Below are 13586 nucleotides of genomic sequence, written 5' to 3'. Positions count from 1 at the left end.
ACAGAAGTGATACTCTGTCAGCCAAGTCACACAGGAGAGAGATTGTAGGTTTCTTGCAGTTGTTAAAAGTCTAAGAACCAGGTCCTGAAAATTTCACTGGGCGCTTTGCCTGAGCGTAAGGGCTGCTTGTGAGGAGCCCATGAAATGCATCACGGCAAGGGGTTTGGGGTTTGACATACATAGACCAAGTGGCCTACGAGGATGGTGGTGTGAGACCTTAGGTCAGTTCAGAGTGACGGTCTCTCGTGGCAGGCAGGGACTGTGGAATGTGCAGGAATATGGACTGAGGGGACTGCAGACGCAGTACTCAGCTTTAGCAGACAAAAGAAGTAACGTGCTGCGCAGAAGAGAAACTGACTGAGTCACATGCACCGTTTCTATGCTTCCAAAGGAACCGTTGGGATTCTTGGCTAGGGAAATGGTGGAGACGAGGAGGGTTAAAGGTGTAAAATGGGGGTGAATCCTGGGGAAACCACCAAGGACTCACAGGACCCACCTCTTCAAATACCCTCTGCACTGACTATATTGTGTTTTCTGTGAGATCAATTATATTGGGGGGGGGGTATATTGTATATTGCTAATATGAAACTCCCAGGGGAATGGGTGGCACTCAATATTGGTGTACTATGAATTTTCATGATATGGGCCAAAGTTTTAAAATCGGGTTCTCTTCCCCCCCCCCCCCACACACAAATATTAGTGTACACAATTAATGGAAATCAAGTATTTATATGTCTAACTGGCATTGATTGTGCCTTTAATTTTGCTGGGACAAACAAAGAGGAGGTGATACAGTGACCCGGGTTTTTCAAAATCGGGTCATACACACACATTCGCGCGCTCTCTCTCTCACTCTCTCGCTGCTATCAGTAATGGAAATCCTGTCTCCTAACTGTTTAAGGAGCAATTGTCACTAATGTGGTGAAATCTCCGAACACTATGTGCCAAGTAATCTAATCAAGGATCTCTAGGAGAACATTATCTGACCAGGAAGAGTTCCAAACAGGTTTTCATTAGGTAGTTCTGAGGAGCTTCTTGGTCAGAGAGCATACAATTTCTTTAACAAGCATTGGCTAACAAAAGAGGAAAAAAAGAAGTCTTTTCTAAACCTTAAACATTAAGGTCCCACCATTTATTGCACAAACAGGGCTTGATTTACTACCATTTTACTCCAGTTTCGTGCTGCTGCAACCTCTTTGACTTCCAAGAAATTATTCAGCTGTATTATGGAAGAAACACAATGGCGAATCAAGCCCTTGGTGTTTCATCTGCACAGCGCTTGTAACATTATACTCTCAAAATATATGTATTCCATCTCTCCTACCTGAAAAGTATGGGGGCCTTTTGATTGTTAAGAAGGGTGGGAAGCAAAGCAAACTTTTCTTGCAGACATTTTTTGTTAAGGCAATCGATGGTGCATCTGCATCGTGCCCTGAAGCCATAACATCTAAAAGTTGGGTTTAGTGATCATAATGTTAGTGTGATGTTATCGGTGACTCTGATTTAGGCTGAAGAAGATGGGAAGGGGTTGTTAGGTGGATAGTAACCCTGAAAGGTTCGTCTTCGTATTTCCAGTTCTCTAATAGAATTGGATCTGCATGCAGATCAGGTACCAGTATAAATACGTCACCAAAGGGGTGTGATTTTTAACCACTATAGTTATACTGGTACAACCCCTAGAGTGAAATCAGTTATACTTGCATAAAGGTGACTTATACCAGTATAGCTTATTTCCCTTCCAGTATGCAAATAAACTACCGTAATGGAAGCACATTTATACTGATATACTTGTGTCCATGTCTTGTGGGGAGGTTTGTACTACTTTAACAATACCAGTACAGTTAAAATGATGCAGCATTTGTATGTAGCCCTAACAAAACAGAACACTCGAATGCCACATACCATATTGTCACTTTCAACAAAAAAAGCAATCAACCAACCTGATTACAAACTAACAACTTTTCGGTGGACAATTTCTAGCTGTTTAATCTTCACCTTGTATAAACACACTCTCCAAAACAGGTTAGCAGGAGAAGCAATTAATTGAATCAAGGGAATTGATTGGCTTAGAATCCGGATCCTTTCATGCCTGGGGAGGCTGGTTTGAATCTTGACCAGGCCTGTGAATCTTGTCCAAAGACCTTTTCCCAGTGGTGATCTATTATATGTGAAAAGAGTTGGTGGTCTCTGTCCAGTACCATTCCCTGTGCCCAGGTGTTCACATCACAAAAAGCCACCGCTGTGTTTGTCCCTCTTATCTGCTGTCTCAGCCCAAAAGACCAAGGAGTGAATGGGCCATGCAGACTGAACTTCATATGTATCCAAATAGAGAGTTGCCTGAACTGCAAAGTTCAGCTCTGGATTTGGACTTATCCAAAGTTATGGGGTGTTGAGCAATGAGGTTTCCGAAGAGTTTGGGGCCAGTTATGAAGCTAGGCTCTGGATTCAGAGTGGAAATTGCCCAGAACTCGTGTGTCTTCACTCCTATCCAGTGACTTTCATCTATCTCTATCCAAAACTTGGACTGGACACCCAGCCTCTGTGTATTTCCCTTGTCTAAAGAGCATCAGGGTCTTACTGCCTTCACAGCAGCTGGCTACCCCCTCCCAGGTGCTGGAACTAGGGGTGCTGAGGGTGCTGCCACACCCCCTGGCTTGAAGTGGTTTCCATCATATACAGGGTTGAGAGTTTGGCTCAATGGCTCTCAGGACTCCCACTATACAAGTTGTTCCAGCGCCCCTGGCCCCCCTTCAGACCCAAACTCCTTTTCACTGAGTTTTAAAAAGTTGAGACCCCTGCTTCATCCTTAAACTAGGATCTGGGTGTCAGCTCATCCTCCCTGCTCTCTTCTTGCCTCCAGTGAAATAAAAACATAGGCCATAAAATATAAAAGGCGTGAGTTTCAGAGGGGCTGAGAATTTGCCACTCTGTTGGCTTCGGTTGAAGTCATGTGTGCTCATTGCCTTTTAAAATCAGATCCAAAAAGCTGGAATAAAGAATGAAAAAGTAAAAATCCAAAGATATTCTCTCAGATCATTTATTTGAAAGCTGCCACTTGAAAGCCTTTCTGCAGCATGCAACATTACATAATCTATCTATGAATAATTCCCTCAACTATCTACATCAGTCAGACATGACCTAGAAACTTAGAAGTGGGTTAACTGCCAGGGGTATAACGTATTGGAGGTGGGGGACCCACGAATATGTGTTTCCTAAAGAGTTTCACAGCTTAATACAGAGATGTGCTGGGGGAAAGGACTAAGTGTGTTTACAAGGCAGATGATAATTACTGTGACTCCAGCTGCAATCACACAATATCACATTAAAATAGAACTTGTGATATCTGATACCCTGACGATGCTAATCTGTTCGGGTGAAACTAATGGGAGTTTTGCTATTGACTTCAATGGGGCCAGGATTTCACTCTTTGAGATTTATCCACATTTTTACCTCTGTGTTTTACAGTGTCGGTTTACAGAAGGATCGCTAAGGAATATGCTTTCGCCATGGATAGAATAGACTGTACTGGGCAGGAGAGAGAGAGAGAGAGAAACCACAACACAGTCAACCTATGGAACTCGTTGCCAGGGGACGTTGTGAAGGCCGAAAATATAATGGGGTTCAAAAAAGATTGAGATAAGTTCATGCAGGAGAGGTCCGTCAATGGCTATTAGCCAAGATGGTCAGGGATACAACCACATGGTCTGGGTGTCCCTAACCTCTGATTGCCAGAAGCTGGGAGTGGATGACAGCGGATGGATCATTCCCTCTGAAGCACCGGCACTGGATGCTGGGCTAGGCAGACCATTGTTCTGACCCAGTATGGCCGTTCTTATATTCTTATAAGCACCCATTCCCACTAAATTCTTCTCAAAAATACTCCAGGCTCTCCTCTCTGATTTGGTATTTTTATGACTTTTTTTTTCTTGCTGGGTTGCCTCCTTCTGCCAAAAGTTCTCCAGTCCGCCCCCACCTCCGACCCCTTGTATTTCACAACAGAACTTCTTCTAGCTCCCAATCACGCTGTTAATGGCAAACTTTTGGTTATCCTAATTACATGCTGCCATTCTATTGCACCTTTTATCTGAAGAGCTCCAATCACTTTGTAGGTATTAGTTAATTAAACCTCACAACCCTCCTGGGTGAGGTAGGGAAGTATTATTCCCATTTCACAGATAAGGAAACAGGTTCGGAGAGATGTTTTATCCCAGGTTACATAACGAGTCAGGAGCAGAGCCAAGCACAGAACCCAAAAGGGCCTGATCTACACGCCCCTGTTCTATCCACTACACCACATGCTCCCATCTAGCTTCATAACAGGGTTTAGAGATGCTGACTTGATACTTCTGGTCCTTCAGCTCTGTTCCATGTGGGACTGTGACTCCGTTTGTATAATATGCCGAAGCACCTTAGCCTCACATACCAGGCTGTTAAAATGAGCCATTACATCATCCACTCACCACTTGGTATGTGTGCGTGGGAAGTGAAAGGGAAGGAAGGAGGCAGGGGAGTTGTCATTTGCTAGCAGTTAAAATCCAGTTGTAATGTTGCTGGAAGATGCTGCTCACCAGTCTAGGATTTCCTGATGTATTTGATACCCGTGAAAGTTACATGGATTCCATGTCTTTCAGATTCTCTGCCCTGTGAGCATTCTATGTCTTGGTGGCTCTCCCGTCCCTTCCTCCTTTTCTCCCTAACCCTTTTCTCCACCCACGGCCCACTGTGGAATGGTGGGAAAGTCACATCCAGTTACAGCTCCTTGCCCCTCTTCTTTGCGTCTATCCAGCACAGCTCCACTCACTGCTGAATGGTTGTATTATGACATTGACCACCTTCTTCTTGCTTCCCTTTCATCACCCTTATTCGTCTCATTTGCATGCTGCAACCCCATTGGTTGAAATAAGTCAGCAGGGCAAGAGGTATAATCTATGGGTGCCGACGGGCTATTACATCTCTAGCAGAGTTTTTTCCACTGAACGTTCAGAGCGAAATTTGAGATTCCGTGGGTCATGAAACGGCCCAAAGTGAAAAGGGAAAATGTCCGCGCAGAAGCTTTTGTCACATTTACACAGTTCTAATCTACAGATAAATACAAATCAATATGTGTGCAAAAATTATTTTGGGTAAGAGGCCCTGACCATACCTTTTTGTCTTCTTGCAATACCAAGTGGAACTTGGATACCCACCAATAAACCCACACTGCGTTATTTGATTACAAAGTTCCTGATGGTACTTATAAGAGTATAATCAGTGTCTTGTCAATATTCCAAACAGTGGCTAAAGAATGACACAGCTTTTACACAAACAAGATTTATCATTATCAGTGAATTGCATCACCAAGCATTTTTTAAATGGAAAAAGAGATGATTTTGTGAAAAAGTTATACTAATGAAGCTTCCAATAATCAAAACAGATATGAGGTTCTCAGCCAATAACATGCACTGATTTAGCGGACATTGCTTTTGTTTACCATAAAGCATGAGGTGTTTGGTTGCACTGTATCCCTTCACGTTATTTCTGATGATTCACGAGGCCAAAGATCATGTGCTTTCAGACAACGCTAGAACTGCTGCGGTCTTTGGCTCTGATCCAACTCTCATTGGAAAAATTCCATTTGACATTAATGGGAGTTGGATGAAACTCTGTTTAATTGGCACTTCCTGAAATGTATCATTAATGGGGATGGGCAAACTCGTTTGGCCAAATTTAAAACTCCCTTGGTCATGGTAGGTTGGAAAGTTCAACTAGATCTCAGGGGTTCATGTTTTGCTATGAACAAAGGAGCAGAAGGGACAAGAAGAAAAACATCCGCTGGAAAAACGTGATGAAAAAAACAGAACTGAGAATTAGGCAGAGTGAAATCAAATACAGAGAGGACCAGATCCTGAGCGGGGATACATTAGAGGAGCTCCACTGAAGCCAACCAAGTTATATCAATTGACACCCATGCAGGATCTGGCCTAGATAGCACAAAGGCAAAGGAGCAGACACACATAATTCCACCCCTTTGGAAGCCAGAAGCAAAACTCCCATTGTCTTAAGTGGAAGCAGGATTGGGCCCCAAAATGAAAAACAAAGCAGGCAGACTACGGAGACCCCAGATTCTCTGTCAGCCATTTGGACTGTTCTCCTGTGCTACCTGTTCTACCATATTTATGGCTTATGGTACATTATAATTTTTGTGTTCATAGGTGAAATCCTAACTCCAATGAAGCCAATGGCAGTTTGACATTGACTTTTATGGGGCCAAGATTTTGCTCATTGAAATATTTTATAAGTATTTACATGCATTGTAATGTGCTTGTCATAGACTTCATCTACACATTCAAGTGCAGTCTACAATAAATTGTGTTGAGGGTTATTTTATTACTGTTTCCCTGCCACCTTCGCCCACTTAGCAAAGTGTGTTAGTTCCTCAATATAAAGAAAGTTGATTGTAAACTGTATGGGGGCAGGGACTGTCTTTTTTTAAATTTTTTTATTTACCCTTATTTGTATTGCTTGTTTATACAGCCCCTGCCACCATAGGACCCTGGGCCAGGATTGGGACTACAATAACAGTACAGAGTGTGTTTCCTGGCTTTCTGCCTAAAACTGTCGTCTTGTTCTTCCCTTTAAAAAAATTTTTTTTTCATTTTGTTTTTTCAAAAATACAAACACATATGCAATTAAAAACACTACATAATGCAAAAGTACTGCAACAACAACTGCAGAACACTCTCTAAATGTTGACACCCTAAGATGTGAATCTTCTTTCTCCTTAATGAAGTGAATAAATTGTTACCCCAGGGAATTCAATTTAGTCTAATAATTAATTCTATGAAGATCAAATGAGGTCATCTCTGGCACCCAGTCTCTCTGATGTCCAGGATATCTAGAGATATAAACAATGGAGGGGGAAGAAGGGGTGGAAGGGGACATGTTTTCCCCAGCCCTTTATTATTTCAGCTAATAATACCAAAAATACCAAATTCTGGGACATGAGCATATAATGGCTGTCCGGCTATATCTCCTCCTTGTTGCCAAACATGTCCTGATGGCACTATGTTAACATAGCCTATGCGGACCTAGCTGTACCTATCTCTTACAAGTCTCATGCTCCCTGGGTAACATAGAGAAAGGAAGATTTTTTTACATCAGTGTGTGAAAATATGACCAAAAGTATGGAAACCTGAGAAGGACTAAAATGGCTGCCATGAGGTGCGGAATGTGGTCAATAGAGAAGTAAATAACTGAGAGAGATGGATAAAACAATTGTATCTGGCTGTCATATCACAGCCTCACAGTCTTTAATGTGTTTATCCTCACAACACCGCTCTGAGGGCATTTTACAATGGGGAACTGAGGCCCAGAGAGGTTAAAGGGACTTGCCCAAGGTCACACAGAAAGTCTGTTGCATCTTCTCTTTCTTAACTATTTTATCCCACTATTTAATCTTTCTTATTTATATGATACCCCTCCCCACGGGATGTGAGTCTATGTGGGGAACGTTACCTGAGCAGCATGGGTGTGCAGAGCATGACTGGTAGTATGGGTTAGGAGCAGGGTGAGGGGAAGCATTATCACCAGGATTGATAGTGCGGATGAAGAGTGTGAAAAGATGTTCATCGCAAGACACATCTGTTTTCACAGCTAGTTAGCAATGGCTTCCAGCACAAAGGCTGGTCTCTTCTCTCTGCAGTTTTATAGCACTGTTACTGTTACAATGGGGATCTAAATATTTATAGGTCTATTTTTAACATTCAGTTATTCACTTCTGCTCTCTCTAGAGCTGTTTGCTCTTTTATCCTCCTTGCCAGGGTTGCTAAGAAATTAACCAATTTTAAACAGTCCCATTTATCCTGAGACATGAACTCATGAAATAAACTGTAGCGATTGAAGTGTTGATAAGGAGACTCTTCCATTAGTCTGAACACGTACCTGTCTCTGTTTAATACTGGGAGATTCCATAATTACACAGAGAAAGAAGATCAAAGTGTCCCATCCCCCGGGTCTCCGTACAAAGATTACAGATGAACTTTCCTGCTCTTTGAATCTTTTGACACATGATGTTTAAGCATAAGTCCCTTTACCTTTCATTTATTTGTGTATTTTGCATCTCTGGATCGCTTATTATTAAAGAGAGGATAATGAAACAGATCCTCCAGTCTACCCAAGTTATTAATTAAAAACCCCATCCACAGCAGAGGGGCCAAATTCAGGTCTTGCTTTCCCCCATTCAACCCCACGAGAACCAAAATACCAAATGAGGCTTCTGAATTGTGCCTTGCAAATCTTCATGGGCATCTATCTGCACGTGCAGAATCCTATATTTGTGCATCTAAAATGATACTTTGCCTGCAGTTACCCACTTTGAACAAACAGAATCCTGTGCAAAAGTGAGTTTGGAATGCATAAACAAATAGCTGCACAAATTTTGTCTACAATTTAGGAGGCCTGAAAGTGTCTACTGTATATTTTGGGATGACTCATAGTAATACTAATAGTTGCACATGAGAAATTGAGGCACAGAGAGAGGTAAAGTAATTTGTTCAGTGTGATAGAGTGATAGTGCAGGGTCTAGAATCCGGGTCTCTTACTCCCCTGCACTAGAACCTGATCCAAAGCCCACTGAAAGTCAGTGGAAAGACTTCCATTGACTTCAGTGGGTTTTGTATCAAGCCCTTAATGTAATGGTTCATTCCGTCCTCCTCCAACCATTAGACCACTACAGTGATCCAGGAGCATTCAGGCAAGCTCCTCTGACAGATACATGCATGTTGGTTGGTCCTGCTTTGAGCATGGGGTTGAACTAGATGACCTTCTGAGGTGTCTTCCTACCCTAATCGTCTATGATTCTACGATTCTGTGTCAGCTCCAAGATATAGAACCATGGATGCCAGAATAGGGGCAACACTGGAATAAAGATAGTCATTTGCTCTACCAAACCTATCTCCAACCTGGAGGGCGCTGATTGCTCTGGGGACATTATATTGTCCTTCCCAGAAAGAACCACCACTGAAGTGTCATCTTCAGGACATCCTGACAATGAACAATGCTGACCGGCTGACACACTGAGAGGTGAGTCTAGGCACCCCTTCTTTTGGCCCTTCATCCTATGAGTTATAGTAACTTAGATTCAGAGTCAGTGGGGCAGAGTCAAAGGAGATGTGTAGGAGGGGTTAAAAGATACTTGTCAGTTAAGTGGGAGTGAAGACTAAGGGAGCCTAAAATGGAGTAATTGGGCCTAGTAAATTACTCCATCTGAGACATCGTTAGACTCATCTCTGAATTTGGTTCATTGGGAACTGTGGTCACTCAGGGCCAGGTTTTTAAAGGTATTTAAGCACCTAGTGTGATTTTCAAAAGTATCTAGGCACCTAAAACTGTGTCTATCAAGATGAGGTCCATGCATAAGCACCTCATAATGAATCTTAGCTTCTGCTCTTGACACACACAATGCTGCCACTCTGTACTCTAGAAAATCTATTATCAGAAGAAACAAAAAGCCTCAGCCGTTGACAACATAGTGTCTGCTTTTTCTACTGTCATAGAAAGAGTGGTCTAACAGATTGTTATCTAAATGCCCTGCCTGTGGAGCCCGAGCTGAAACCTACCTGAAATTCTCATTCACTCCATCTAACTTGTGTAACCATCTTTCTTAAAGATCAAAATCTTCCTGAAGATTATCTCATTATTAACGTTTCCCTTTGAAATGAACTAATGTACATTTTACTACCAGTGCATCCATGTGATTTTTAACAATGGAAACGTCAGAAGATAAGCTGATTGCTGTATTTATCACTGAAAATGTTGTAGCACTTCAGCCAAATTGCCTATTAATGAAGAGATTTATTTCTTCTTCACCCAAATTTCTTGCTAATGGAGAGGTTATTTTTCTCTCCGTGTTTCCAATTTGCCACTTAAAAGCTTAATTTACATTATTTCAGTGTCACTAGATGTTTGCCAGTGACAGTAAATTCTAACTTGATTTGTTTCAGAGGCAAGGCACATGCCCATCTTTTCAGTGTTGTTAACAGGAGGTAGCAATTGTGTACAATACAGTTACAATCAACTGTATACAACCTTGCATACAAGTTGTACACAACTGTATACAAGGTTATGGGTCAGATCTTTAGCTGATGTAAATTGCTGTAACTCCATTGGTATTTATGCCAACTGAGGATGTGACCTGATGACTAGATATTGACATTTAAGAGTCAAGGCTCCAAGATTCACCTGTATCAGCTGATGAGGATCCAACCAGCTGCTTATCTCCTTCTTTTGTCATTGACTTGGTTCCCTTTTTCCTCTTGCTAGTTGCTAATGTCCCCTTGGAATTTAATTTGGAGTTTGAAGGGGCATTTTCAGCAATTACACCAGAATCATGGATGATCTGGGAAGGCTTGAGATCTATACTGTTCTCCTTCCTATTGTTTTCTTGGCTGGCCTTAGATGTGACTTTTGTTGCTGTCTTTGGTTCTTGGGCTTCCTCAGAACCTTTATTCTGACCCAAATTTCCATCCGGGGGTGCACAGTTACTGCTTTCCAAGTCCGGTTTAGTAAGATTAGTCTCCAGCAGCCTGCTCGCTGGTGACTGTCCCCTGTTTTCACTAGCTTCTGTATCTAACCCCCTTTCTATTTCATCTTCTCTGGTAACATTAGACCCAGTTCTTGGGATGCCCTGTAAATCCACTGCAATTATATGGGTGGTCTCCCTCAATCTGGTCCTGCTCATTATGGCCTGAGCCATGCCTTGGGATCTGGGAGCTGTCTCTTCATTTTTCAGTTGCATCTTGCCTTCCTTTTCCATGCCGCCTCCATCATCGTCAGCAGGCTTCTGTTGTACAGCCTCAGGATAGAAGACAGACTTCTTGCGGGGAAGCTCTCTAACCGAAGCCCACTTGTGTTCTGGGCAGTGGCTATGAAGACAACAAATGAGACCTTTCATTAGAGCACTGACGCCAAATATTCTTCAGGCAGTAGGTGGGAGAATAACCTTAGTGAGACAGGCTTGTAACCAATCTTTGAGAAGGAATGGTTTTGAGTAAAAGCAGCAAGCAAAGCGTTTGTTTAAGAAGAGGATGCTTAATTCACAAGGCTTGAGGAACTGAAACACTGATTAGAGCAAGGGGGGAGGGTGTGGAAATAGGCTTTCCAAGCTAGGGTAACAGATAGTCGAAGATAAGCAAATGTTAAACAATTCCTCCAGCTATAAATGTCACGGCTAAATATACTGGGTAATCTCTATTGTAGAGGCAGGCCCAATGGGAAATTACAGAAGTGTATTGTGTTATGTGCTCCCATTGAGATAGACATAACATAGGTTGAAAGACAATGAATGCCGAGTTAATAAGGCATCAAAACAGACCTACCTACAACTTGTTCCTTCTTAAAGGAAAGCTGTGATTTATTGGAGTGAGTGGGCGGGAGAAGCAGGTGAATGTTAAGTCACTGCCGCTGATTCACTGGGTGTTCTTGGTCACGTCACCGTGCCTTGTTATGCCTCATTCTCCCCTTTATAAATGGGGGATAACAATCAGAGCTGGGCAGGAACCAGAATTTTTGCTTCATGGGAAATTCCATTATTTTGATATTTGTTTTCTCGTTGAATTGGAATGAAAACAAACCTTTTTGAAATCTCAAGTGAAATAAAATGTAAAAGAAAATTCACTTGGGGTCAATCAAAACCTTTCATGTTGATAAAATCAGGCTGGTTCACTCCAATTTCAACTTTAAAAATATGGAAACAAAAAGTCATGTCAGAATGGAAAACTGAAACACACCATGTCAACAATGTCAAAACATTCCATTTCCACATCCTCAAAATGCTTCATTTCCATTTTTTTTTCAAAACAAAATTTTGTTGAAATCAACATGTTCCTGCAAAATGTTTCAATGTCAACAAAATCATGGTTTCCAATGGAAAACTCTTTAGCTGAAAATGTTCTGACCAGCTCTCCTAATAACGCTCACTAACGTTTGCCAAAAGCTATTAAATCTCAGGATGGAAATGTGCTGTCTAAACAATAGATATTTTATTATTATTATTTCACGAGTGGCTATTCAGTAGCGGGTTTGAACCAAAACCCCAGGTCTGAAACATCACTGTTGTGTGGTGTTCAAAATCAGAACTCAGATTTTAGGCCTTGAGCCTGTCTCTAGTCTAAAGTGCATCCTAATTTCATGAAATTTTGGATGGAGAGAGAGAAACTGGGTGGTATGTTCTCTTCTCAGCATTATGCACAGGATTTAACTTCCGTCACTGGCATAGCCTTTTGGGAGAGAAATGGTCTTCACAAGTGTCCCAAGGGATCTGAGGAATCACTTGAGCAAATCCCCTTGCCTCCCTTTGAATATTTACCCTAAAAGTCCCACCCTTCCATGACTACCACTCTGGTAGTGTAAAGACTGAGGCCGTAAAATAGGCGAAATTACATTTACATATCAAGGGGTATAAAGAGGACTTGGGGTAAATGAGAATTGGATCTTGTTTGTCTGTACAGCAATATACAAATCTATGGTTCTCTATAACAGATTCTAATCCGTACAATGAACGTTCGCCATAAGGAAAAGGTGATGTTGCCATAATACTCCAGCCAGCATTTATTTAATGCCTTTCATCCCAAAGGACTTCACAGCACTTTACAAACTATACATTTAAAGATCACTTCATCCCCATGTGGGGTGTGATGCACAGCAGCTTGTAACACTCCCCAGCAGTCTTTAAGACAGGAGGCGAGGAAGGCTAGCTTGTGAAAGCAGGCTGCTAAGCTTGTGAGCTTTGACTCAGCCCAGAGAATGGGCACGGAAGGACTTTGCCACAGTGTGTTTTAGATCCGTTCTTAGACATTCATTCTGAACATTAAAATACTGATGATAGTTTCTACTAGGTTCATAATTTGACACTATTACTCTGCCATTGGATCACATGTAGAGCTGATGTAAGTCAGTATCTTTATCTCCACCTTGATTTTAGAATTGCTCCAACCAGAACTTCTGCTTTGTTTTGTTTCTTTCAAAGAAAAAAGTGAAGTAAAGAAATGGAAATTCTAACCTTTGCTCAGCAGACACTAAATGCCGTAGCAAAGCTTTCACTGTCCCCTGTCCTTCCTTCTGCTTGGAAAACTTGGCTTCTAGCAGGGCCATTAAGAGAGCTTCTAAAGAAACCAAACCATCGCGTTATGGAGCAGCAGACCCACACGGCTGTAGAGTGTGGACTGCTTATCTCACTGAGTGGAGAAGGATAGCTTCACAGCAGCAAGTGGTGGCTCTGAAACCAAACCTGCCTCTGCTTTATATACACCAGCTTCCAAAGGAGGCATCCGGCAGGTTCAGAAAACCCTCAGCACTATAAACAAGGGCTGGTCTCCTAGCAACAGCTGCCTAGCGACTGTTGCTAATTGTGGAAGGGGTTCCAGCATTAACATGCAGAGCGACTTCTACAAAGGGGGTGTGTTTTTAGATAAAGCTCTGCGGTGATAAAGAGGGCTGCTGTTTGAGCGGGCGCACACGTGTGCACCAGAGTGAGCGCGTGTAGCAGAGAGATAGGGAAACCAATTTGGTGGCTGGAACGCCTGTTGCCTGGCTTGTTTCAACTCAGTCGT

General features: G+C 42.2%; 1 protein-coding gene across 3 annotated transcripts in view; it reads right to left on the bottom strand.

The window, feature by feature from the left end:
• Positions 1–13586, bottom strand: part of TTLL10 (tubulin tyrosine ligase like 10) — a 98133-nt gene that overhangs the window by 35284 nt on the left and 49263 nt on the right. Inside the window, exon 5 of one of the 3 annotated variants that reach the window (XM_043531842.1) lies at positions 10219–10901. The exons of the other annotated variants lie outside the window; for them this stretch is intronic. Coding sequence (XP_043387777.1) covers positions 10219–10901 — 683 coding nt within the window. The remainder of the gene's footprint in view (positions 1–10218; positions 10902–13586) is intronic. 3 annotated transcript variants of the gene reach the window in all.

This window comes from Chelonia mydas, chromosome 18 (assembly GCF_015237465.2).
Source record: "Chelonia mydas isolate rCheMyd1 chromosome 18, rCheMyd1.pri.v2, whole genome shotgun sequence".
Taxonomy (NCBI): domain Eukaryota; kingdom Metazoa; phylum Chordata; order Testudines; family Cheloniidae; genus Chelonia; species Chelonia mydas.
Note: the sequence above shows the minus strand (reverse complement) of the source record. Positions and strands in the feature narration are given on the sequence as shown.